We start from the raw sequence: 24,014 nt of genomic DNA, 5'->3' as shown, positions 1-24,014 counted from the left end.
TAGGAAGTGACATGTATGACACCCCCTCTCCCCAGCATGTGTATGTGTGTCCATCCTCAAGGAGGGGAAAATGTATGCACTCAGAGGCTCCCATGCACCCTCCAGTTCCTACTCCAGTGCTCAGAGACAAATCTTCTATCCCTGAGATCTTGTCAGAGAAAGATGTAGAGTTTGGCAAATTAAAAGCACCAAATTCCTTCCTGAGTATGTGGCACACCTCCTCTTGCCAGCACTGGCTCCTTTCTGCTTACATCCTGCAGGGGGCCCCACGATCACCACCGTTGCCACCGCCACCACCGCTGCCACCACCACCACCACCACCACCACCACTGGTGAATGACTGTACCTGCCACTTCTGCAGCATGGTCCTATCGAAACCTGGGTGTCTCCTGTGATACAGAAAACCAGTGTGACCAAATATCCTAAGACACGAACATGAGCACGGGAGATAGGGCTTCCTGGGGAATTGGGGATGGGGCAGGGCATTCTGGAAATCCCCCAGACTACCACAAGCACGGGACAGCTTTCAGAGGCCAGCACAGAACAATCGTTTTCTAGGCTCTTCTTGCATGACCCTGAAGGGTAGCTTGTCACAGTCATCATCCTTATAAACATTCCAGAACACACCTGGCTTAAGTGTAACCTGATATGTCCCCAGAACATACAGGGCGGGGTCATGGACCTCAATCATGGTCCTTCCTGGATTCTCAAGGCTATGTACTACTTAGCCTCCCTTGCCCCATGCATGTTCTTGAATATGTATCTTGAATATAAATATGAATATGATTCAGGAAAAACATACGAACACCATGAGGGAACATAGGTTTTAAACTACTGCTTGAACCCAATAAGCTTGATTGACAGTTTCTAGGCATGTTGGTGCAGAAAACCTGTTGCCGTATGTATGTCCACATGCTTGCATATTTTGGGTTTAATTGATCATACATGGACTCAGGTTACATGCACGAGGTTCCCCCCCCACATCACGTGTTCAATGAGGCTCCTAGAGACCAGCTCACATTACCCTGAGTTTGAGTCATGGCCTCAGAACTGTGACACACAGGTGAATTTCTCGCCATGGCACTACTAGGTAAGGAACATTTTCAGTTTTGCTACATATTGTCAAATGCTTCTCTTAAAAGGCTACACCATCTTTTAAGACTTCTGCAATTGAGACATACGAAGAGAAGCAAGGAGATAGCAGTAGTTGGCCCAGCTCCAAGAATGGATTGAAAAGTCCATCAAAATACAACGTTGGGAAAGGTGTGGGGATGGAGCCCTGGCCCCCGCCATTCAGCAAGGACTTGTCAAGCTCAATTCTTCAGCCTCATTGCTGTCTGTCCCTTCATTTCCTTTGCCACCTGTTTTCCTCCATGTCATCTCCATGAGCGTTCCATTCCACCCCCAAGATCAGGTCTCTGCTCAAGACACTCCATCAGGCCCAAAGACGTTACATCTCCTCGGACTGCCCATCCTCTGATGGAGAGATCAGAAATGCCAGCCCCACGAATGCAACCTGCCACGCTATGACTTCCTGCCACCCCTGACCTCAGCTGGAACAAACCTGTCCCCTGTCAGAACCCCACTACTGCCTCATCTGCCATGAGTGCCCCCCCACATTCTGTTTTTCCCTTGATAGACTTTCTACAAGCGAACAGCTCCCAGGCTGGAGTTCACCTCTTCCATGAGGTCCATTTTCTCCAGGAAAACAAGTAACTCTGGGCAAAGCATTCTCAGCCTTAAGGACCTGCTGCAGAGCCTCATGTGAAGCCTCTTTTGGTAGTCAGGTTCTTTCTCTGACCCTGCCCTCACCCCCCTCACCTGCCCTCACCTCCTCCTGGAGGACAGGCTCCCCTGAGACTTTAGAAGAGAGCAGAGCTAGGCTAACAACAGTGAGCGCTGCTACTCTGAACCCTCAGGAATATTCCTGTCTGTTTTGAGACTTCCAGAGCCTAAGCATGTGGACCTGGTATGCTGACACCTTCTAACTTTACTTTTTTATTCCTAATAGGAAAGAAGAGTGAAAAGTTGGGGTAAAGTGTGGTCTTTCAGAGAGCAGGAGCTCTGCCATCATTACTTTCAGAAAACATTCTAGAACTCTGCCTGTGGTCGTTTGTGAGGTTTCTCTCAAGTGGAATGATGTTGGAGAGGGGAAGGGCCTTTGCTATTCCACCTGCCCAGATCATCGGCTATGAGCTCCAAGGAAGATCCACCATTTTTGCTACCATCAGATAAGAACGCCATTACCAATGGTGACAAGACATCCAACCAAAAGTGAGTTCTGCTTTTAAACATGTTATTTCTCAGTCATATATTGTAAAAGTAAGTCTGTCTCTTGAAATAGTTCATGGAACTGCTACCCATGCCTGGTGATTAACAAAAATCATTTCTCTAACTAACAAACTGTGTAATCATAATAAAGTGTGCTTGAGAGCAAATTAAATATCAGAGGTGGCTCTCGACTTTCTAAAGCCCTCCTGAGTTTTGGGAGCGGCAGTGATGGGAAAAGATATGGCTTTGGAGTTGAGGAAACCTGGAATCATTCACTCTACACCTTTGACTAAGAGGCCCAGCAGGGACACCTGTACATGAATAAATAAAAGGACTCAGAGACTGATACTGGAGTTCAAACTTCAAACTGAAGGTCAGAAGGGCAAAGCAGCCAAGCACTAATCCTTGCCTCTGCCTCAGGCTGAAAGGGCTGACCCGAGAACTCTCCTCAGCCTGGCAGGAGACTGAATGCCTTCAGACTGAATCTTCAGTGTGGCTGGAGAATGAATGCATCTCTGAGACCTTGCTTCTGTCTTATATGCCTCCCTAATGTCAGCATTAAAGGTGTGAGCTATAATCCTCTTTTAGACTGATTCACTCGTGTAGATCTGAGTGGCCTTGGATCCTAGGATTAAAGGTGTGTACTACCACCTCCTAGCTTCTGACTGCTGGGATTAAAGGTGTGTGTCACCACTGCCTGATCTCTATAGCTTGGCTGCCTTTGCTTTTCTGAATCCTCAGACAAGCTTTAATAAATCATAAATAATATATTACCACAGACACCAGAATATCTGAACCTTTCGTCCTTATACTTCCAACACACTAGCCGCACTTACCCAGGAGCGTGGAGAGCAAGTGTGGGCATAGGCTCCCTCACAGGGTACTAACTGACACTGGCATTGGTCAAGCACAGAGGGGTGGCTGTTTTCTACTCCAGAAGGAAGAAGAGTGTGGTTGCAAGAGTGAGGACCTGCTTTCTGATGAAGACCTGCTCCATCCTGCTGGTGCCCTTCTACATAATTATGGAACAATGTATAACCAGTTTTCTCAACTGTGTTGATGCCCATAGTTCACTGGGAGTCTGAATGGAGTTACCAGTCATGAGTCTGGGTCCTTTGGGCAACTTGGAGCTGAATTTAGAAGAACAGAAGGACTCAATGAAGCTGATGAAGATGAAGGAGTATGACCTTGTCTAGCCTGAAGGTGGCCCAGCCTGGCCCCCACAGAAGACGCCACATCTATCTATGTCCATCCCTAGACATCAATATTCTCTGTCTTCTGGATGACTTTCAAAGATGGAAGAGCAATCTCTCATGAGCTACATAATGGATCCACTTCAAATTCTCCTTTGTTCTGAGATTTCCACCCAAGCTTTCTCCATTTGTGATCATGTGTTATTCTGGGGGTCTTCCAGACCCCAAGTGCTCTATATTTGCTTCACAATTGTGCTTCGACTCTGCTTTCTTGGGAGACCAGCATCCCAACAGCACTTGGGAGCCCATTTTCTGGAAGGGTGGTGGTAAGTGGTACCCAGTTGTATTCCAAGAAATTACATCTTCTTTAGAGGGCTCCGCAGAGCTACATAGAGTTGGGCCTTCAGAGGTGGTGGTCTAGTCCTCAGATCAAGAGTTTTCTGCTAGATACTTGCCTGCCTAGAATCTGTATCCTCTCCATCCAGAAGGGAATCTGGAGTCTTCTCCCAAGCATCTACCTCTGAGACTATTTTCTCAACAGGAAAAGAATGTGCTAAATGGTGCTGGGGACAGTGCCTGCCTTGAGCAGTCACCTACCAAGAAGCCAAGAGACTGGCATTGGAAGCCTACTTTCCAACTTGCCTTGGTGTTTGAGCCCCCAGAGCAAATTCAGGTCATTCTGAACCCCAATTTTCAGATTCTGGTAACAGATCAATAGAAATCAATGAGGAGAGCTTGGCATAGTGGCTCACACATATAAACCCACTATGGGGGAGGCTGAGGCAGGGGGATCACAGAGTTTGAGGCTCCCCTGGGCTCCAGAGTTAGACCCTGTCTTTAAAAAAAGAAGAGGAAAAAATCCACAAATCCTACACGTCTATTTTTCTAAACTAGAGACTGTCCCTTTGATCAGTGGACGGTTGGTCTTTCTCATGGCTTCCTCGGCCACCTCCCTGGCACGCACACTTTGTATACAGTTCCAGACCTCATAATACCATTTGATGGCCGTCCGGCCTGATCCTGATCATGCGGATGTCCCATCGACTGTCTGACTTTTCACTAAGGCCCATTTTCTCATCGTAAGTGAAGGTAACGGCTGTTTCACAGCATTGACAACTTCCAGGGTTACACCTGGCTTTCCTTTCCATAAGACTTTACATATCAGTCCTTTAAAGATGTTTTCCTCCTTGTATATCTTCTTTCTGGAAAATTATTGAGTTTGTGTTTTTACTTATCTTAATTTTATGAATTTTAAGTTACTCTTTCTAACCTAAACTATTTATCAATATATATATATTCAGATTACAAATATATACTGCAGTAAAATTTTGAGTATTTAAAACTTTTTCTAGTTATATTTATAATTCAATTGAATAATTTATTGTATAAATTCAGCAATGCAATTTATATTATCTTTATCTTTAGACTAAAACATAAAATAGTAGTATCATGCCATCAAGATCTTTATTTAATGTTGAATTTTATTTTTAAAATTAGTTCATTTTGCTCCTCTATATTTTCCAAAGATTTTATTGTATAGACTAATTATGAATTTTAAAACATTTACTTAATTGATAGCCATTCTATTTTTTTCTAATTTGTGTTCAGTTAGAGGAATCTACAATGTTAACTTTTATTTCTCCGTGTCATTCCTACACTGTCGTTTTCTTGTTTGCAGAATAACACTAATACTTATTGTTTGGCTGGTTTTCTTAAATAGGAGAAATTTGATCTAAAGCAGGTCACAACCCCTTTGGGGTTAACAACCCTTTCACAGGGGTTGCCTGAGACCATCAGAAAGCACAGATGTTCACATTACAATTCATAACAGTAACAAAGTTGCCGTTATGGAGTAGCAATGAAAGTAATTTTATAGTGCGGGGGGGGGGGGTCACCACAACATGAGGAACTGTGTTAAAGGGTTGCAGCATTAGGAAGGTTGAGAAGCCCTGAGCTAAAGGAAAACGCAAGTTGGAAAAGGGAGCCAGTAAACACACAGGTATATGAACTGCAGCCTCCCTCCCGGGATGGTGTCACAGCAGCACCAACAGGAGACGCCATGCTTGACCCAGTGCGTTAGTTTAAGATACATATCCCAGAGACAGCACGGCAGCATTCGCTGAGAACAGCCCACAGGCAGAGAGTGGTTGGACCCTTGTATGACCTCACGAGCACTGAGGGTGCTTTGATCCGGTCTGGTGAAAAGAAAAAATAAAACTGCAAGAAAAATAAATAAATTCAAGTAAATAAACCTAGGAAAGACAGCCCTCCCCACAACGGAAGAGCAGGAAGACCCACAAACACATGGGAATGGAGAAGCTCCTGGGGCTGAACGCTACTGCAAAGGCGCCCCTTAAAGGGTGCTATGTGGACTGCTCAGCGTCTGCTGGGGCGGTTGCCATGGAAAGCCTCTTTGCTGGAAACCCTACCCTCTTTCCCCACCCTGCCCAGCTGTGGGAGTCACAGGTTAGAGTCCCAGATCAGGTTTCTTCTCCCGGGGAGACCGGTATCCTGGAGACACTCAGCCTAGTGTCCTTTCACTTTGTAGGCTGGCTTCAGGATTATGCTAATTAACTCCAAGTCCCAAGACTCTTGTTGCCTGGTGACAAAAGTTGCTCCACGGAAGAGCACCAGGACAAAAGGCAGGTAAGGCTTTGCTCCTTGGTGGCCCGTGCCTATCGAGCTGCTCCAAGCCCGTTTCCCCTCTCCTTTGAGTCAAGAGCTCACAAATGCATGCTGTCCGGGCTGCTCTGTTTGCAAAGCCCAGACAGCAGCTAATGCATTATTTAGGAAAGGAGGCCACAAACCCTGAGTCCTGAGCCAGGACAAACAGCTGGCTGGGGACACAGGCTGGTCTTCAGGTGCCTGGAGCCATGGGCAAGCTTGGCAGGGCAGATGTGTGACCACTAGGCACATGGGTGTGTGTGTGTGTGTGTGTGTGTCACAACTTGGTTCTTCCTAAAAGTTGGAATATTTTTTGCTGGCCCATAGCAGGGGGAGGAAAAATGCAGGCTCAGAAAGGCCAGGAGACTTGTACAAAGTCATACATCGAGAGGGACGGAGCAGCGACTGGCCTCCAGGCCAGAATGGCACATTGTCCTCTGGGTTTGAGTGTCAGCCTCCAGAGCAGAAGGGAAATGCTGAGACAGCCACTGCATCCTGCAGAGTCCTGGAGTACCTGCCCAAGCTTGTCTGTTGGTGGTCTGTCAATCCTAGTTCCTTTGTGGGTCTCCACAGTGGCCCTTGGGGCTGGGAGGGGGAGAACTTCTACACTGCCCACTTCTGGTAGCAGAGTGACAGAAAAGTGAAAGCCAGGCGATCTTTCCAGATTCCTTTTCCTGTCCCTACAGAACCCAAGGTGCATAACTGCTACCACCCCTTGTCCTGACAGGCAACCAGCTACAGTAGCCATCTCAGAGCACCACCAATTTGATCCACCACCAACTGTGGATCAGCATTTCCTAGTTCTCTCATCAGTCTCGGGCAACGAGACCTAACACCATGGCTGGATCAGTGACCCACACACGCCTTCTCTTCAGTCTGCGATGAGCCATGGAGATAGGCCGTGGCCTAGACAGGACAAACATTTCCACGTGGCCTTGTTCAGCTCCCTCCAGCTTCTGGAGAGAATAATGCACCAGAAGCCTGCCTGCTGGCCCAGAAAGCCAAATGCATTGCAGGACACTGTAAAGTTAAACCTCCACAGACAAATCAAACGGCAGCTAGGTTCACAGAACAAGGGAGCGAGAGATGCTGGCTCTAAGTAGGTAAAGGACAGCCTGTCAAGCTTGGGGCTTCTTCTGGGAAGTGGGGTACATGGGTTAAATGAAACAAGACTCACTAAGAGTCCAGATGTACCCCATAAAAAAGTGAAATAAGTATCAAACGCCAAGGCCACCAAGGTTCCATCAACTGCTCATACTACAGACACCAAACCTTCCTCTGGGGTACACATTACCTTCCTCTGCCACACCCTGCTCTGTCTTCCTACGCCCCACTTTCCCCCATTCCTATCTCCCCAGCAGCCAGCCCTTGGCCAGGCACATGCCGACAGCCTGAGCAGGTGGCCAGCTCGCACATGTACTGAGCACCTTCCTTACCAAATGCCTTTTATACCCTGAGATCTTCTACCACCTGGTACACCTGAAGAAAGAGAGTGAGTCAAGAAAAGCCTGACTCGCCCCCAAAGTCACACCTTAGCAGGAAGCAGGTGGCCAAGGCTGCAGTCCTAGACCTTTCGCCTCCACGTGTCAGGCCCTGTCCATATTTCGTTCTTCCCCTGTCTCCTCGTTCTCTGTTCTTCCAGATGCTTTCACATCCCCTTTAACACCCCAGGCTTCTCCCAACTCTCAGGACATCTGCCCTTGAGACACCCCCTCTTCCTGGACTGTTCTTCCTCCAGCCTCCCCCCATGTGATGTCTCCTGAGCATTTTAAGTGGCAATGCAAAAGCTGCCTTCCTAGGGAGGACTTCTCAGTCCCCCTCTGAAATTAGCCAACCCCATGTACCAGTGTCTGCGTCCTGACTCCAGCACTCTCTTTTACACAGTTGCTTCTGTCATCTGCAGAGCATTTACACCACTGGAAATGGTCCTGGGCTTCTTGATTTGCTTGCTCAGCAAGTGGGATAGTAATGAAAACCACAACACTGTCCGCCGTAGTCATTCACTGCCTGTCCCCTGACCTGACCTATAGCGCAACCCCTCCCCAGACAGATGAGTGGATGGATGAACACATGAATGAACAAGTGAATGATTAGCTTGAACTACAGAGAACTCTAGGGATTAAAAGCAGGTTAAACACATTTGTAAGTTGCTTTTATATTCTTGTATTGCTGGTGATATCAACAGCACGTATTTAAAAGTTGCAGTGGTTTCATTCAGGGGTCTACAAAGACTGCTTCCCAAGCCTACACCCGACATAACGGACCCGAGATATTGTCCAGGGTTGCTGGCGGGAGGCAGGAGATGGTGAATGGTGCTGCCAGGTTAAACTCAGTCCACAGGAGCTGGTATCGATAACTTGGTACCCATCACACCCCGTAGCATATACAAAACTCCACATTTCTTCTTTTTAACAAATCACGGTTTACTGACCTATTCTGAAGATAAGTAAGTGGATCCCAGACATGTCATACAGCCCAGGCTGAAGATGACAGCTCCCGCCGCCTGATCTCTAGTGCTCTCATGCACATCTGGAAAGGGACAGACCAGATGGCTCCAACGTGGGTGACGCGAGAGACCTGAAAACTTGTCTTCCTAAACACGTAGTAATAATTCACATCATTCTTGATAACAGTCGTATCTGTCTGCCCAGAGTCAGCAGAAAGGGGCCACACACACACACACATTCACGCTCACACACACACTCACATACACATTCACACTCACATACACACTCACACACTCATACGTACACACATATACACTCTCTCACACACACTCACATACACACACTCACACACATTCACACTCACATTCACACTCACATACACACACTCACACATGTACACTCACATACACACTCACACACTCATACATGCACACACATACACACTCACACACTCATGCATACACTCTCTCACACACGCACATTCACACTCACATACACATACTCACACATACACACTCACATACATTCACACACATTCATACACACACTCACACATGCACACTCACATACACACTCACACACTCATATGTACATACACATACACTCTCTCACACACACACATTCACATTCATATACACACATGCATACTCACATACATACTCACACACTCATACGTACACACACATACACACACTCTCTCTCTCTCACACACACACACACACACACACACACTTCAAACAGAGTAGGAAAAGTCACCAGAATTTGTGGAACATGAAAAAAGTGTTGTATTGTGTGAGTGTGTGTGAACATTTCATATACATTCTAGAGAAGATGGAAACTGCTGACAGCAATACTCTATTCTCCAGAGAGTATGATTGCTGTTGTTAGCATGCTTTTTCCATTGCTGCTTCTGTGTGTGTGTGTGTGTGTGTGTGTGTGTGTGTGTGTGTGTGTGTGTGTGTGTGTGATAAGAGCACCGGGCTCATATGAACATTTAATACTTTCTTGTTAACATATCTTTACATCTTATCCTTTTGTACTTTTTGAAAAAAGGTTTTTGTTTTATATCTCTCACTCTGTGAGTGTACAGTAATTATTCAATAATCATCTCTTATTCGACATCTTAGCTATTTCATACACGGAAAGTTCTATCTTTGTTTCCTCAAGGGGGGCTCTTAGCAACATCTTCACTCATCCCCAACAGCTGGCCCATCTCTACTGTTCTCTGTACCATCTCCACTCATCCCCAACAGCTGGCCCATCTCTACTGTTCTCTGTACCATCTCCACTCATCCCCAACAGCTGGCCCATCTCTACTGTTCTCTGTACCATCGCCACTCATCCCCAACAGCTGGCCCATCTCTACTGTTCTCTGTACCATCTCCACTCATCCCCAACAGCTGGCCCATCTCTACTGTTCTCTGTACCATCTCCACTCATCCCCAACAGCTGGCCCATCTCTACTGTTCTCTGTACCATCTCCACTCATCCCCAACAGCTGGCCCATCTCTACTGTTCTCTGTACCATCTCCTTGCTCTATCCCAGCCTCTTCTTCCACCATCTCTCCCTCTGGATGCTTTTCCTTCTCATCCAGGATTAACCCAGCTAAAACAGCTCCGAAAATGATGCTACGAAACCCTTCCAGCATACTCTCTGTTGTAGTGGCACATGCCACCAGAGGGCTGGAGAGGTGGCTCCTTGATTAGGAGCACTTGAGTCCAGAGGACCCAAGGTCGTCAACCACCTGCAACTCCAGGTCTAAGGGATTCAACACCCACTTCTGGCATCCACCAGCATATGTCACACATACGAACAAATTAAGAAAGCTCAATCCTTCTCTCTGTCTCTCTTTGTCTCTGTCTGTCTGTCTGTCTGTCTCTCTCTCTCTGTGTAATTAAAAAAAAACTTAACCCCTAACCCCAAGAGTGCTACACCCAAGGCTGTATCACAGTCAGTGACAAACATTTGTGCGCCTGAGTCTCCTTCCACCACAAAACTTTTAAAAAACAATTTTTGTATTCTAGAAATCATTTTAATGTAGACAGGAAAATAATGAATCAAGTTAGTTATCTAGGGCCAAGATGTGTTGGGGTGCAAACAGGAATACATGTATTATAGGCCTCCCCACATGACACCAGGGCCCTGGGTGCCTCCACGTGTCCTCTTGTCTTCCAGTATGAAGAAAATCCTAGGAGGCCGGAATGGTTGTCACAGTACATCAGTGGTCCTCAACCTGTGTGCTGTGACCCTTGAGGGTGGGGGTGGGGTGTCAAACGACCCTTTCATAGGGGTTGCATAGCCGATATCCTACACGGCAGATACTTACATTACGATTCTCAACAGCAGCAAAATTGCAGTTAAGAGGTAGCAATGAAATAATTTTATGGTTGGGGGCAGCTCAACACGAGGAGCTGTACTAAACAGTCACAGCATTAGGAAGGCTGAGAAAGTGCCCGAAGGTGTCAGGCTGCAGCTTGTAGGGGCTTTCTACCCAGCACAGGCCCTAGGTCATGGGTCCAGTGTTGGCAGGTTCAACCCCACCGTCCATCACTGTTCATGCTCTCCCCACTCCTCACAAGGCTGCCATGCTTTCCCTTCACATCCTAGCATCCCCCCCCGGAATCAGCCTCTGTGTTACTATTACCAGCAGTGGAAGCTGAGGCTCATGAGGCTCAGGAGGTCGTCCAGCCTCCCATCGATGGCGAGTGGGGAACCACGTGGTCAGCACCCTGGTCTAATAACTTTGAACATCCACCCACTCTACCATACTGCTTCTCTGAACCCCAGTTTTCTGGTCAGCCAGAGGAGGGGTGGCTGTGAAAAGAAAAATGGAAGCAATTTCCGTCTGCAAAAGCAAACCTTAAAAACACAGAGGCTCGCAATGGAGCTGAAGCTCTCCTCTAGGGTCTGCAAGCACCGGTCTGGCACGAGTCCTTTGTCCTTTGCCGGTGTTCGGCTGGTTTGTGTGTTTGGAACACGTGGCTGATGAACAAGGCCTTTCTAGTCTGTTAAACTAATAATCTTAAAATTTTATTTTAATTGTAAGGCACCTATTCCCTTTTGTTCCTTTAACAAATCCAATTAAAACGGAGTACATCCAGAATTACAAAATAGATGCTATTAAACCAATAAGAAATCATAATCTTTCGTTATGGGGCCATGTGACCCCTGGGGAACTTTTGCTCCAAATAAAAGTTGAGTTCTTATTACCCACCAGGGGGAAGAGGGCAGTTTGACAGATAGTGGCTTCCAGGCAGCATGTATGCCAAGCCATGCTGGTGCACAGAGAGCTGGATACTGCCAGGGTGGGCAGGGCTGCAAACACGGGAGGCCCCAGCAAGGTCCTCCAAGCAGCTTTACCAAATTAACCGGTTAACTGCCGAAATCAACGAATGACTCCCCATGCAGACACTGCTGTTTTCCAGGCTGGGAGAAAGAGCTGTTCTGGGATGGCAAGATTTCCCCCCTGCAAATCTAGAACAAGTCTCTGTGTGAGCTAGGACAGCTTGCTCATCCCCACCCCTGCCTACTCTGCAGCACCCTACCCTCTAGAATGAGAAGTGCAGCCCTGAGGTGTGCGAGGAGGGAAAGACAAGGAGAAAACCCCCCAGTGCAGACAAGGGCAGGCATGTGCGGGGCTGGCTTTACTAACACTAGGAGAGGCTGAGGTGGGGCAGGAAGCATCGACTGACAGGTGACAGCTGCACACAGAGCTGACCATAGACTATAGGCTATGGTGGGGGTACATCTCAGAATCTCTCTCTCTCTCTCTCTCTCTCTCTCTCTCTCTCTCTGTCTCTCTCTGTCTCTCTCTCTGTCTCTCTGTCTCTCTCTCTGTCTCTCTCTCTGTCTCTCTCTCTGTCTCTCTCTCTGTGTCTCTCTCTCTGTCTCTGTCTCTGTCTCTCTCTCTCTCTCTCTCTCTCTCTCTCTCTCTCTCTCTCTCTCTCTCTCTCTCTCCCTACCTGTGTTTGTCTGTTTTTATGAGAAAAGGTCTCACTGTGTAGCCCAGGCTGACCTTAAACTTGGGATGATCCTTTTGTGTCTGCCGCTCAGGTTCTGGAATTGCAGGCATACTCCACCATTCCCAGCAGCAGGGCTAGCTTTTAACGTGAGATCATGTGGAGAAGAGTGTCTAGCACACTCCAGGGCAAAAGTGTAGCTGCTTAGGTAGGGACGGGGAATGCGGTTAGCTTCTAGCTCAGGCCACGCTGGATGAGAATCTTGTCTTTCTACATCTCAGCTCATTTAGTATAAAAAGAAGTTCATACTAAGTCAGCTACATGGGAACTAAAGGACAAAGTCCTTGTCTTCATCAAGCGAGCATACACGAGCAGCTGTATGGCTTTATGCGTGACTATTAAACATTACTAAAATTTACACTCTGTATATGTCTAGACAGCTAACAGGCTAGATAGACACACACACACACACACACACACACACACACACACCTATGGAGCAATCAGGCAAGGGGTCAACCTAAAGGGTTTCTGCAATTCCCATCATCACACGCTCCCTTCAGAAGCTCAGTGGGATGTGTGCATAAGCTGTCCCATTCAGAAACACAGGCCAAACTTATCTCCTCATCTCACCATTCAGCTGGCAGAGAGTACATTCCCTTCAAACAGTTCTCAGATCAAAACAGGCAACATTAGCATGTACCAGAGCCAGAGTCTGGTCACTGAGAATCTGGGGACCCTAACATTCTTGGTCCCTCTGTCATGGAACCCACTAGTAAGAATTCACCTTCTGGGGTTGGAACATGACCTTAGTATTCTATTATAGTAGGATGGGTAGTGTTTCAGCCTGGGAGTCCTAGGATTCCAGAGTGTCTTCCTCAGTTTGGAGTCAATGGAAGGCAGCATTGTGACTCTAACAGGAGACATTTGTCACCACTGTAGCACAGATAACACACAGGAAGTTGAGGGGCAGTAGACTGCAGTGAGGTTTGTGTGTACATGTAGCTATCAGAGCCATCTAGGTTTGACTTTGGCTGTGTCCTGTGTAGCCTGGGGCAGGTCACTGTTCTCAGTCTAAACTCCATAGTGTTGATCTCTGGCATAATGACATAGAGACTGGAGATGGATGAGGGCCCAGTAGCATGCTCATAGAAAGGCCCTTAGTACATCTCACCTAGCAATGATGGCGTATGACTCGTGACAGCTGCTAGCATTCCACAATGGATACCAGGAACCCCTGAGATCATGTCCCTGGAAGATTCCATCCACACTGTCTACCTCTCTCCACAGTGGAGGCAGTTTAGTGGAAAGAGTGGAACACTTCACAGTTACACTCCAATAACACTCCTAAGTCCACAGCAAACAGCACACAGCTCCTGGCCCAGGATGGGTTTTGGACGAAGGGTAATTCTTTCCCCCAGTACAGATGGTGCTTAAGTCAGGCATCAGTGCTGACTTGGGGGACATCTGTGAGGAGTCCCAGATACATCTCTCTACAAAAGGGACTCAGTGACCTGTGTCTCTAACTCCCAAGTGACTCTTCATAGGATGTCAAAGCCCCTCCTTGGAGTGAGTAGACCTGTTTGGGGGAAGGGATTGAGGACACGGGGGATGATACGAAGCCATGTGGGAAACCACAGAAGCAGGTGAGCCAATTTGTTCCCTACCCAGTAAATGTCATGGCCAAAAGAACAAAGGCAGTTCCAAGAAAGCTGGATCTGTGACAATTTACCCTGCAATTTCTTGACTTCCAGGTGGGAGTAAAAGTAACAACCATTCAGCATCATACCTGAAATTTTGAATTTGCATTGTTTTCCCAGTCTAGCAATTTGACGTACGAATCCCCGCCCCCAAATGGCGGGCAGCTGCCACCAGCACTCTACAGGTGTTATATGGCTAAGTTGGGCTCTTTGGGAGATTGGGTAGAGCCAATGCATTGTTCTCTTACAAGCGAGGAGGGGATTATCAGGGTATAACATTATGCCACGTTGAGAACCAGCTGCACTTGGGGATTAATGGATTTCTCAGGGAAGTTCTCATCATTGCCTAAGAGACAGCCCATAAGCAAAGGGTATTTCTCATCCTTGTGACATGAAGTTTCCCCCAAGCACTGGCTAAGAAACAGTGGTTCAATTATGTGTCTATGTTACAACTAATATATCAGTCAAACAATGAAGTAATTATTGTGATACTATGCTAGGAAGTTATTCAGGTGTAGTAGCCCTGTAAAAACAGCCAGTGTTACCTAAAAATGAATCCAGAGACATGAGTGTAAAATCAGACTCATGCGAGCATTGTGATTGTCGTAAGGGTCTTAGAGCTGAAGATGACTGCAAATGTCTTGATGCTATGAAAATATAGGTTGCCATTACATTTTTAATTTAGATATCCATGGGGTGTCCTTCCATGCTGTTTCATTCACAATGACTAGATAGAAAAATTATTCAGAAATTAAAATCAGACCAACTAGCTCATTTCCCCGTCCCCCTCCCCAAGTATAAAACACAACTGTAGAGGACAAAAAAAACAGGACTTACTTGGAACCCTCTTTACTGGGTTTTCTAGTCTGAGCATGTGCAACAAGACTCCCTCCATTCATAGATCCCCTCATCCATAGCCCATGCATCTATCTGTTGTACTTATTATTCCTTGTGTGGCTTGGCCACGCTGTGTTTGAAGATTTCCACAAACTGCTAAGAACAATCTATTTAATGTTTTGACTGTGTAGAAAGGTCATCTGTTTTATCCTTCTATTGTCATTGTTCCATGGGTAGGTGGGTCTGGTCTTAACAGAAGAGTGACAGACAAGAGGTCCTTGATTTCTCTGCTTGTGAAACAGTTCTTACGGCATGACCTGATTCCAGTGGTGCTAAGCAGCTTCAGGGATCAGAAGGGTCTCTGGTCAGCACAGCATACTGGACCGTCTATAACTGATGACCCCAGCCAGCAAACAGTGTCCTTGAGGAAAGCATTAAGGAAGGGGTGGGGCTCCTCATGTTCCCACCTGGCTTGATCTGTCTGGGGATCCAGACTCACTAGGGAGGTGGCAACGTGCATTAGGCCAGTCAGCCCCCTACTCTGCCTTACGCTGATTAATGGGCAGGCTCAGAGCCAAAGGGCCCATTGGAGAGAGGCTCCTTAATGGAACAGCGTTCTATAGGCAGTCCCTCATGGCTCCCTTGCCCCCACTATGAGACCTGGGAGGGCTTCTTCCCACAGCATGGGTGGGCTGTTGGGGCAGGTTCAGCTGGTCTGGCTGAATTCCGAACTGCTGGAAGCATCCTGTCTTGTCCAGGAGCCTCTAACTCACCCTTCATTTTCTCTTAAATAGAAGAAAAGCAAATGACAGCCAACTTTTGACTATGCAGGGCAGTCTGGTGGCCAGAATTAGTGACGGTCCAGATGTTAGCTTTTTAAACTAGGGTGCAAGCTCGTTTACAACATGTGTCATTCAGGGGCTTGACACCAGGCAGGCCCCAGTACACTCAGTGAAAGAACAAGCAAAAGGATTGGTTTAAGTCAGTCCCAAAGGACTAAGAGGGCCTCAGACAAAGGCAATTTTATTTACTACTTGTTCAGGTCCCAGGCTATGGCTGCCAAGGAAAATACAGGCCTACACAGGATTTGAGAAGTTCGAATTAACACCATCTCTTGTTTATGTGAAACTCAAATTTCACCGGTGACTTTTCATTTTATTTGCTATGTCTGGGCACTGTACCATGAAGAGGCACTGATAAACAGAAGATCATGAGTATATAGGCTTTCCTGGGCTGAGTTCATCTTTTTGGTGAATTCAAGTGCAGAACAGTTTCTCTGACATGCCTCCGTGAACACCACTTGCCTGTGTTCACAGCAAAGTCCAGAGGCTGCTCATCTGCCTGCTCTTTAAGGGACAGAATACACACACACACACACACACACCCCACACGACATGGATGCCACACATACCATACACACATACACATACACACATACACATCACACGCACATACCACACCACACACACATACATACCACACACATACACACCGCACATACACACACACAACACCACATACTACACACCACACATACCTCACACATACCCCACACATACATACACACACACACACACATACACACACACACTGTTGTATAGGTCCAATCTAGTCTGAACAAGCAGACACAGAGAGAAAGCCACTGAGTTTGACCATGGAGTTCCAATTAGTTTTTAAGTTTAAAATGTAGCTACAATGGCATCTCCCCTTTGCGGATGCAAGCTTCTGAGCTTTAAATATATATAGACTCATGAAACTGTCCCCAAAGCAGGGTCCATACAACTACACCAGCCCCAGAAAACTCACCCACACTACTTCCTGGTAACCTAGTGTCCCCAGCCCATAGTCCCTGCCCTGGAGGATCAGTTTCCTGCAGCTACAGAAATGGACTCATTCATCACATAGACCATTCCAATGGCTTCTTCCGGCCAGCAGTATGCTCTTAGGAGTCACTTAGGTTATTGTACATCTGAGCGAATATGTTCCTTTTACAAACATTTCTTTACAAATATTTGAAATGCATTTTTATTTTTCACTGATACATCATAACTGTGCATATTTATAGGATATGATATGACATTTCAGTGCACACACAAACATAACTGACAGAGATAATAAAGGTAACCACCTTATGCTCAGCTGTAGTCTAGTGTAAGGGATTCATCTACTGAAGGATGCACCTCCCCCTGTGGGGCAGTTATATTGGGAACTGATGAGCACAGGAGTAAGCTTTCCTGTGGACATAGGCTTCTCTTTTCCTAAACACCTGCTGGGGAGGATGAAACATGGTGAGAATGTGCTTAGTTTTCTAAGAAATAGCCAGACGGTTTCTGGGGCTGCCCTACTGTGCATTCCACAAGGTGTCTGCACAGCTCCACTCCATCTTTGGACTACTGGTTTTATGTTTATTTTCACTATAGACCTTCTTCCTCTATTCCGGATTTCAGAACTTTTTGCCTACGTAGCTTACAAATACTTTCCACCACTCTCTGGTTTATCTTTTCATGCCTCTCTGGTTTGTCCATGTAGAGACTGTAAGTTACCAGTTTAAAGAATGTCCTAGAAATTTCATGGTAGTCTCTATGTGGACAAGGAGGTCACCTGCGCATATAGCTTTACTTCATTCTTCTAACTGTATATCCTCTATTTTCTTACATGATTTCACTTCCTAGAATTTACAATATAATACCGAGAGGTATAGTCAAACACCTGTCTTATTCATGCACCTGGGGTCAGGGAGGCATTCAATTTCTTTTAAAAGAATAGACTTGAATTTTAAATTACGTGCATATGTATATATCTGGGTATGTGCACCTTAGTGTAGTGTCCCCAGAGACCAGAAGGGGGAACTGGATTCCCAGGAGCTAGAATTACAAGTGGTTGTGAGCTGCCCAAGGTGGGTACTGGGAACGGAAAGTGCTCTGAAGGCCTGAGCAGTCCCTGCAGCCCATCTTCCTTCCTAATGAGAGGATAAAGCTCCGGGGTTGCCTTTCATGGTTTTGCTATTGTGCTACAGGCTTGTTTCAGTTTTTGTTCATACTGTGGATTATGTGTGGCTCTGTTGCCCCATTGCTGACTCTGTAGAACCTTCCGCTAACTATAGGCCTTCCTCACTCCCGAGCATCCGTCTCCCCCTCTGGACATCAAGAGCAGCGCTTGGGTCTCATGAGACTGTTGAAGAGTGGAAACACCATGTGTACTTAGTAACTGTTTAGGAACCAGCATTAGAATGCTTGCAGTATTAGATGATCTATATCCCCCATGAACTCTGTAAAGGGGCTGTTTTCACAAATAGGGAGACTGAGGCAAAGAGTTTAAAGAAAATTGCCAACTGCTGAACTAGACTTCTAAGACAAGCACGCTGAGGCCAGGATCTTCTGTCACTCTCTACATTCTAGGGCTCTGTGTGGTGCTCTCCGTACCTGTCACCGTGCCTACTCATGCAGAGCAATCTGTAGTTGCCTGTCAGGGTGAGGAGTGTGGAGGAGGCTGTGGAGCAGTGGAGATGAAAAAATATTCTCCAGAAGCTTTGGCAGCCCCAGCCAGCACCCTCCACACCTGGGAGATGCTGGGTGCTGCTGGGAGGATAAACCCTGACTCCCAGGCCCAGTGCTGCTCTCATCACTCTGTAGCTACGGTAACCAAGGTCTGCTAGGTCTCCTGGGTACCAAATTCGAAAGGGATGTGATAGTCACTTTAATGTTCACTATCTCCTCCCTTCCAGGCTTCTATTGCCTCTGCTGGCAGCAGCCCCTCCCTCCGCAGCCTCCCCAGGATGCTAAGGAGACTGTATATTGACAATCTGGGAAAGTAGCATATAGCCAAACATACACACTCATGCACATGCACACACGTGTGCAGACAGACAGATACACACACACACACACACACACACACACACACAGAGGTCCTGGAGTTAGAAGGCTAGTTCCCAGGAAAATAGCCAGAGAATAAGACAGTGAGAGGAACACTGAGCACACTGAGCATCTCCACCTCAGCACCTCCTACTCTGTCATCTGGGAAAATGACATTTGGAGAGGTGAGAAGAGTTGAAGACCTCTGGTACTCATGCTACGGCTGCTGTCCTGATTCCCCTCTGCTACCCTGTGTTCTCTCTCTCTTTCTCTCTCTCTCTCTCTCTCTCTCTCTCTCTCTCTCTCTCTCTCTCTCTCTCTCTCTCTCTCTCTCTCTCTCTCTCTCCTCTCTCCCCCCATCAGGGATCATAGTACAGTGTGTTGTGTGTCCTCTGCTAACTAGATTTTTCTTTTCTGTTCTTATCACAGCCTACATTAGCAGTTTCATGTGACTTCCTCCTCGAACTCATCACCATCAACTCAGGAAAAATTCTTCAAATATACTCCCATATTAAGACATCATGGTCAAGAGTGGAAAAAGCCCCAAGGGCAAAAAGATCACACTCAGTGTGGCCAAGAATTGCATCAAAATCACCTTTGATGGGAGAAAGCGCCTTGATCTGAGCAAGATGGGGATCACCACCTTCCCCAAGTGTATCCTGCGTCTCAATGAGGTGGATGAGCTCGACCTTAGCAGGAATATGATCAGGAAAATCCCAGACTCCATCTCCAAGTTTCAGAACCTGCGATGGCTCGACCTGCACAGCAACTACATCGACAAGCTTCCTGAATCCATCGGGCAGATGACCTCCCTGCTGTATCTCAATGTCAGTAACAACAGGCTGACCACGAATGGGCTGCCCGTGGAGCTGAACCAGCTCAAGAACATCCGCACGGTGAATCTGGGCCTCAACCACCTGGACAGCGTGCCCACCACCCTGGGGGCATTGAAGGAGCTCCATGAGGTCGGACTCCACGACAACCTGCTGAATACCATTCCCGCCAGCATCTCCAAGCTCCCCAAGTTGAAGAAACTCAACATAAAGAGGAACCCCTTTCCAAAGGCAGATGAGTCAGAAATGTTTGTAGACTCCATCAAAAGGCTGGAAAACCTCTACCTGGTAGAGGAGAAGGATCTGTGTACACCTTGCCTGCAAAAATGCCAACAGGCCAGGGACAAGTTGAACAAAATCAAAAGCATGGCTCCTACAACACCAAGAAAGGCCATCTTTTCCAATTTGGTTTCACCCAACTCGATGGCCAAGGATTCCCAGGAAGACTGGAGGTGACCTGGGACCCTGACCCTGAGGCAGGAGGGGGCAAATGTGGGGGAGGAGGCGTTGAGCTGCAGCCAAAGGAAAAGGGCTCTTATGCCTTTCATCCAAGCCATAAAACACCGTTCCCGACCTCTCAGACTATGCTTTGGTTGATTGAAGGGCTTTGTCTCTTGCTATTCTGCACACTTCATTTCTTTCCTACAAGCAGTCCAGGGAACCAAGAAAGGACCCTCATCTATCTGTCCCTCTCATTCTGTCCTGAACTCTCCTGGTGCCACCCATGGCCTGGGGAGCTAATGTCGCTAACACACTCTTACTATCACTGGTATTTGGAAGCACAGTGTGAGCTTCTAAATAAGGAACTTAATCCATGGGAAATTTTTGGATCTGGGTCTCAGAGGCTAGCAGTCTCTGAGGGGTTTGTAGGAGAGCAAAGGGCCCAGAGATGGACAGGTGTTACCTTTAAACATTTCTGGCCAGGAAATAGCTAAAGGCAGCACTTTCAACTACATTTGCACAGTTGCTCTAGGAGTGTTCCCAGACTCCTAGATTGTGAACATTCCTGGTGCCCCTGAGACCCTTAGGGAATGAGAGGGGTCATCATGATAGATGCAGGGACTGTGTGCAATGGAAGAAGCCTTGGCTCATATTGTACAAGCTGGAAGAAAGACAGTCTGAAAGGAGTTCATCTGAGAAACTTAGAGGTCAGGGACAAATGCTAGAGCCTGTGGGCTTCTGAGCCAGGTAGCATGGAACATATACTCAGTGGACTTCAGGTCCCTCCACGGAGCCAAAAGACTGTCATAGGCAGAGTCAGGAGTCACACTGGTCCTTTAGATAGAAATGGCAATTGTAGCAACAATGCTTACATAACGGTAAGCCCTACACATCACACACACACATATGCACACACGCATACACACGAACACACATGCACACACACATATACATGCACACACACATACACATCACACACACATGCACACACATACACATGCACACACACATACACATGCACACACACATACACATGCACACATACATACACATGCACACACACACACATGCACACACACATGCACAACCCCCTCACAAGCCTAGAGTGTCTCTATCACTCAACACTTCACAGACCTAAGAGTAGAGGGCAGAGGGAGACACCCTGCAAAGGCCTTTCCGCTGACTTGGCTAAGTGAGTGGCAAGCTATGCAGTGGTGGCCAGTTGACAGCTCTGGGGCCTCCATGCGGGGACAGGGTCACTTCTTGTTCACACTGTAAGCCACAGCAGACAGCACCCTTCATCTTCTAGCTCCTCAGGACTCATTTTCTTTTCATGATGCTTAGCTTGCAACACTCCCTATCATACTTCTAAAATCTCAGAATAATCTAGACTCAAAACTCACATTGTTGCTTCTTTTGTTTATTAGATATTTTTTCATTACAAAAATAGCCAAAGCACAGTATAGCTTTAAATAGAGAAGCTTACCTTGCCCACCACTCTGTGGAGTGAGCCAGCTCTGAGTGGAATGCTTTCCTCCTAGTTATCTTTCTGTGCAGTATGTTTCCACGTGGCTAAAATTAGAGCACTTATTTCTTTTCTACCCTGTTTTGAAATCCATGTTGCTACATGTTCTTTGGAGCCAACATTATAAACATCTGCAAGACAGCCATTCTCATGATATGCATAACTACGATCCTGTGGGCATTTAAGTTGTTTCCAATTTTGCACTAATGGAAATAGTTCTGTGATGAGTGTCTGGATGACTAAAACATTGCAACATGGTTTAGATTATTTTCTGGCAGCCCTGCATCACTGGAAATGGTGTGTTCAAGGGCCCTTTTTAAATTGGTTGTGACACATGTCATCAAGTGGACTGTGCACATTTATGCCCGCCAGCAACATATATCACCAAACCCACTCACCACATCCTCCCCGATGTGGCTACTTCTCTTTACATCTTTCCCTTCCTTTAATATCTCAGATGATTTATTGGAAGCCCATCTAAAGATGTCATGTCTGGAGATGGGAACTGCTACAACAGGGCCCTTGGCACAGGGATCCTGGCAGGAAACATATCTACTGAGAGTGGAGATAGTCACTCAAACAGCCCTCAGGAGAAAGATGCTCTCATCGGGTCTGCTGATGGGGCCCACAGCTAAGCCCACATGCATGGACTTCCCTGCTTTTGTTTCCTCTTCTCTTTTCTTCTTCTTTGCCTGTCCCCACTATGTAGCCCAGGCTGGCCAGGAATTCACCACACAGACCAGACCAATAGCCAAAGAAAGGCAGTAAGCGGAGCACTGAGCATCTTTCAGTCCAGCCCTGCACCTCTAACATCTTGGAAACCGAGGTGTTAAGAATATGTGAGCTGATAGCCTTTGGTGCCAGCTGCTGCTGCAGCAGCCCTGACTTCTCTCTGCTACTGTTTCTTTCTCCGTAGCAACAGGGATCGCACTCTCCTAATTAGACTGCCTTTTTCTGCTCTTATCTGGCCGGTCTTCCAGCAGAAATCTGCCTGCCTCTTCCTCCCAAGTGCTTGCATTAAAGGCAACTCAGGCACAAACTGTTTCCCCTTCCCTACAAGTTCTAAACCTGCTACAGGGAAAGGAAACACTTAGACTTTCTATTTTCCAAGTTTTAGGCAAAACTTCAAATAAATTCATTCACAAATTCACTAGCCAGGTCTTAAGGTTGTGAGTTCTGGGGGCAGAATTTGTCTGGTCACTCAGGAATAGTGTATAGTTCTGCCTTTTAGATGGGAAGCTTCCAGGACTTCCATTTGTGGCTCAATGGCCGTGGATGAAAGCTGAGGCAGAGATATTCCCTGCAGCTGCCAAAACTAGTGTTTCCTTCCTTCCTTCCTTCTTCCTTCCTTCCTCCTTCCTTCCTTCCTTCCTTCCTCCCTCCTTCCTTTCCTCCCTCCCTCCCTCCCTCCTTCCCTCCCTCCTCCCTCCCTCCTTCATTCCCTCCCTCCTTCCTTCCCTCCCTCACTCCCCTCTTCCTTGATTAGCCAGCAGTCCACAGCACCTTCTGCCTAGCTTGTGATAAATTTGGAAAACTGAGTGGCTAGTGTACAAGATGATACTTCATTTTTATCCCCATTGGAGGTGTTCCCTGTACTTGCACTTTTTCCTGGGTCTTAAAAGGGGGTTTAAGCACATTGAACTTCATCAGAATTGAGAAACCAAGCAGGGAGACAGCTTTGATTTGTCTGGCTTTACACAGCAGTTAGACCCATTTTTAGCTAGGGGATGCTGGGGACCAGATAGAGCAGAGACTGGAGAGACAGAGCACTCAGCCATCTTCTTCTGCATCTTACTTAATATTGATGTTCGTTCCTGCTATGAAATGCCAATGCCATGTTTAGTCCCGGGAGGTTTCATTAAGCCTGGGAATATTTGATAAAAAGCAATGGGTTTCTCTTTCCTCAAGTAAAACAAAAGCTGCTTGCAGTGAGAGTAGTCTCTGTTTCTGAGAGCCAGGCAAGCCTGGTGTGATCACAGTGTGCCCTGCATTTTGCCCTGGCTGCCTGGAGCAGTTGCCTTAGTCTCTTGTGTCTCTATTCCTCAGGTTTCGCCCAACACCCACCTCCTAGAATAGCTTATGGCAAAAACATGAAGACCAATCAGCTAGCAGAAATAAACGACTCTGAAGAGGAAAAGTCCCAGATTAGAAGACAGAGTGGCACAGGGAACATTCTGGAAGACAGGCTCTCCGGTGCTACCCAAGTTACTGAATGGCTTTATGAATTTTACTTTGCTTCCCTTGGTTCTAGGCTACCTGCTTGTGAAAATATATTTACTAGATATTTCT

At 46.8% G+C, this 24,014-nt stretch overlaps 2 protein-coding genes across 4 annotated transcripts in view; one reads left to right on the top strand and one right to left on the bottom strand.

Annotated features, from left to right (window-relative positions):
- The window catches only part of Wdfy4 (WDFY family member 4), a 229,913-nt gene that overhangs the window by 29,606 nt on the left and 176,293 nt on the right, over nucleotides 1–24,014 (bottom strand). The window contains 1 exon segment of the mRNA XM_040747730.1: nucleotides 347–389. Within this exon segment, the coding sequence (XP_040603664.1) occupies nucleotides 347–389 (43 nt within the window).
- On the top strand, nucleotides 2,049–24,012 carry Lrrc18 (leucine rich repeat containing 18). 3 transcript variants are annotated; one of them, XM_040747731.1, is made up of 4 exons: nucleotides 2,049–2,274; nucleotides 6,013–6,106; nucleotides 19,356–20,211; nucleotides 23,772–24,012. In XM_040747731.1, exons 3-4 carry the CDS (start codon nucleotides 19,448–19,450, stop codon nucleotides 23,794–23,796), a joined length of 789 nt encoding a protein of 262 aa, XP_040603665.1. In that variant the 5' UTR covers nucleotides 2,049–2,274; nucleotides 6,013–6,106; nucleotides 19,356–19,447; the 3' UTR covers nucleotides 23,797–24,012. The 3 variants fall into 3 exon arrangements, with proteins under 3 accessions (XP_040603665.1, XP_021087223.1, XP_040603667.1); XM_021231564.2 differs by having other exon boundaries at nucleotides 2,051–2,274; nucleotides 6,013–6,110; XM_040747733.1 differs by lacking the exon at nucleotides 23,772–24,012 and having other exon boundaries at nucleotides 2,052–2,274; nucleotides 6,013–6,110; nucleotides 19,356–20,334.

The sequence above is a fragment of the Mesocricetus auratus genome, unplaced genomic scaffold (genome assembly GCF_017639785.1).
Source record: "Mesocricetus auratus isolate SY011 unplaced genomic scaffold, BCM_Maur_2.0 Super-Scaffold_100006, whole genome shotgun sequence".
In the NCBI taxonomy this organism is placed as follows: Eukaryota; Metazoa; Chordata; class Mammalia; order Rodentia; family Cricetidae; genus Mesocricetus; species Mesocricetus auratus.
The sequence above is the reverse complement of the archived record's forward strand: the minus strand, read 5'-3'. Positions and strand labels throughout refer to the sequence as shown.

Coding starts and splice junctions, on each gene's coding strand:
- Lrrc18 (XM_040747731.1), top strand. CDS start 19,448: ATGGTCAAGAGTGGAAAAAGCCCCAAGGGCAAAAAGATCACACTCAGT. Junction 20,212..23,771: donor GATTCCCAGGAAGACTGGAG/GTGACCTGGGAC, acceptor TCTATTCCTCAG/GTTTCGCCCAACACCCACCT.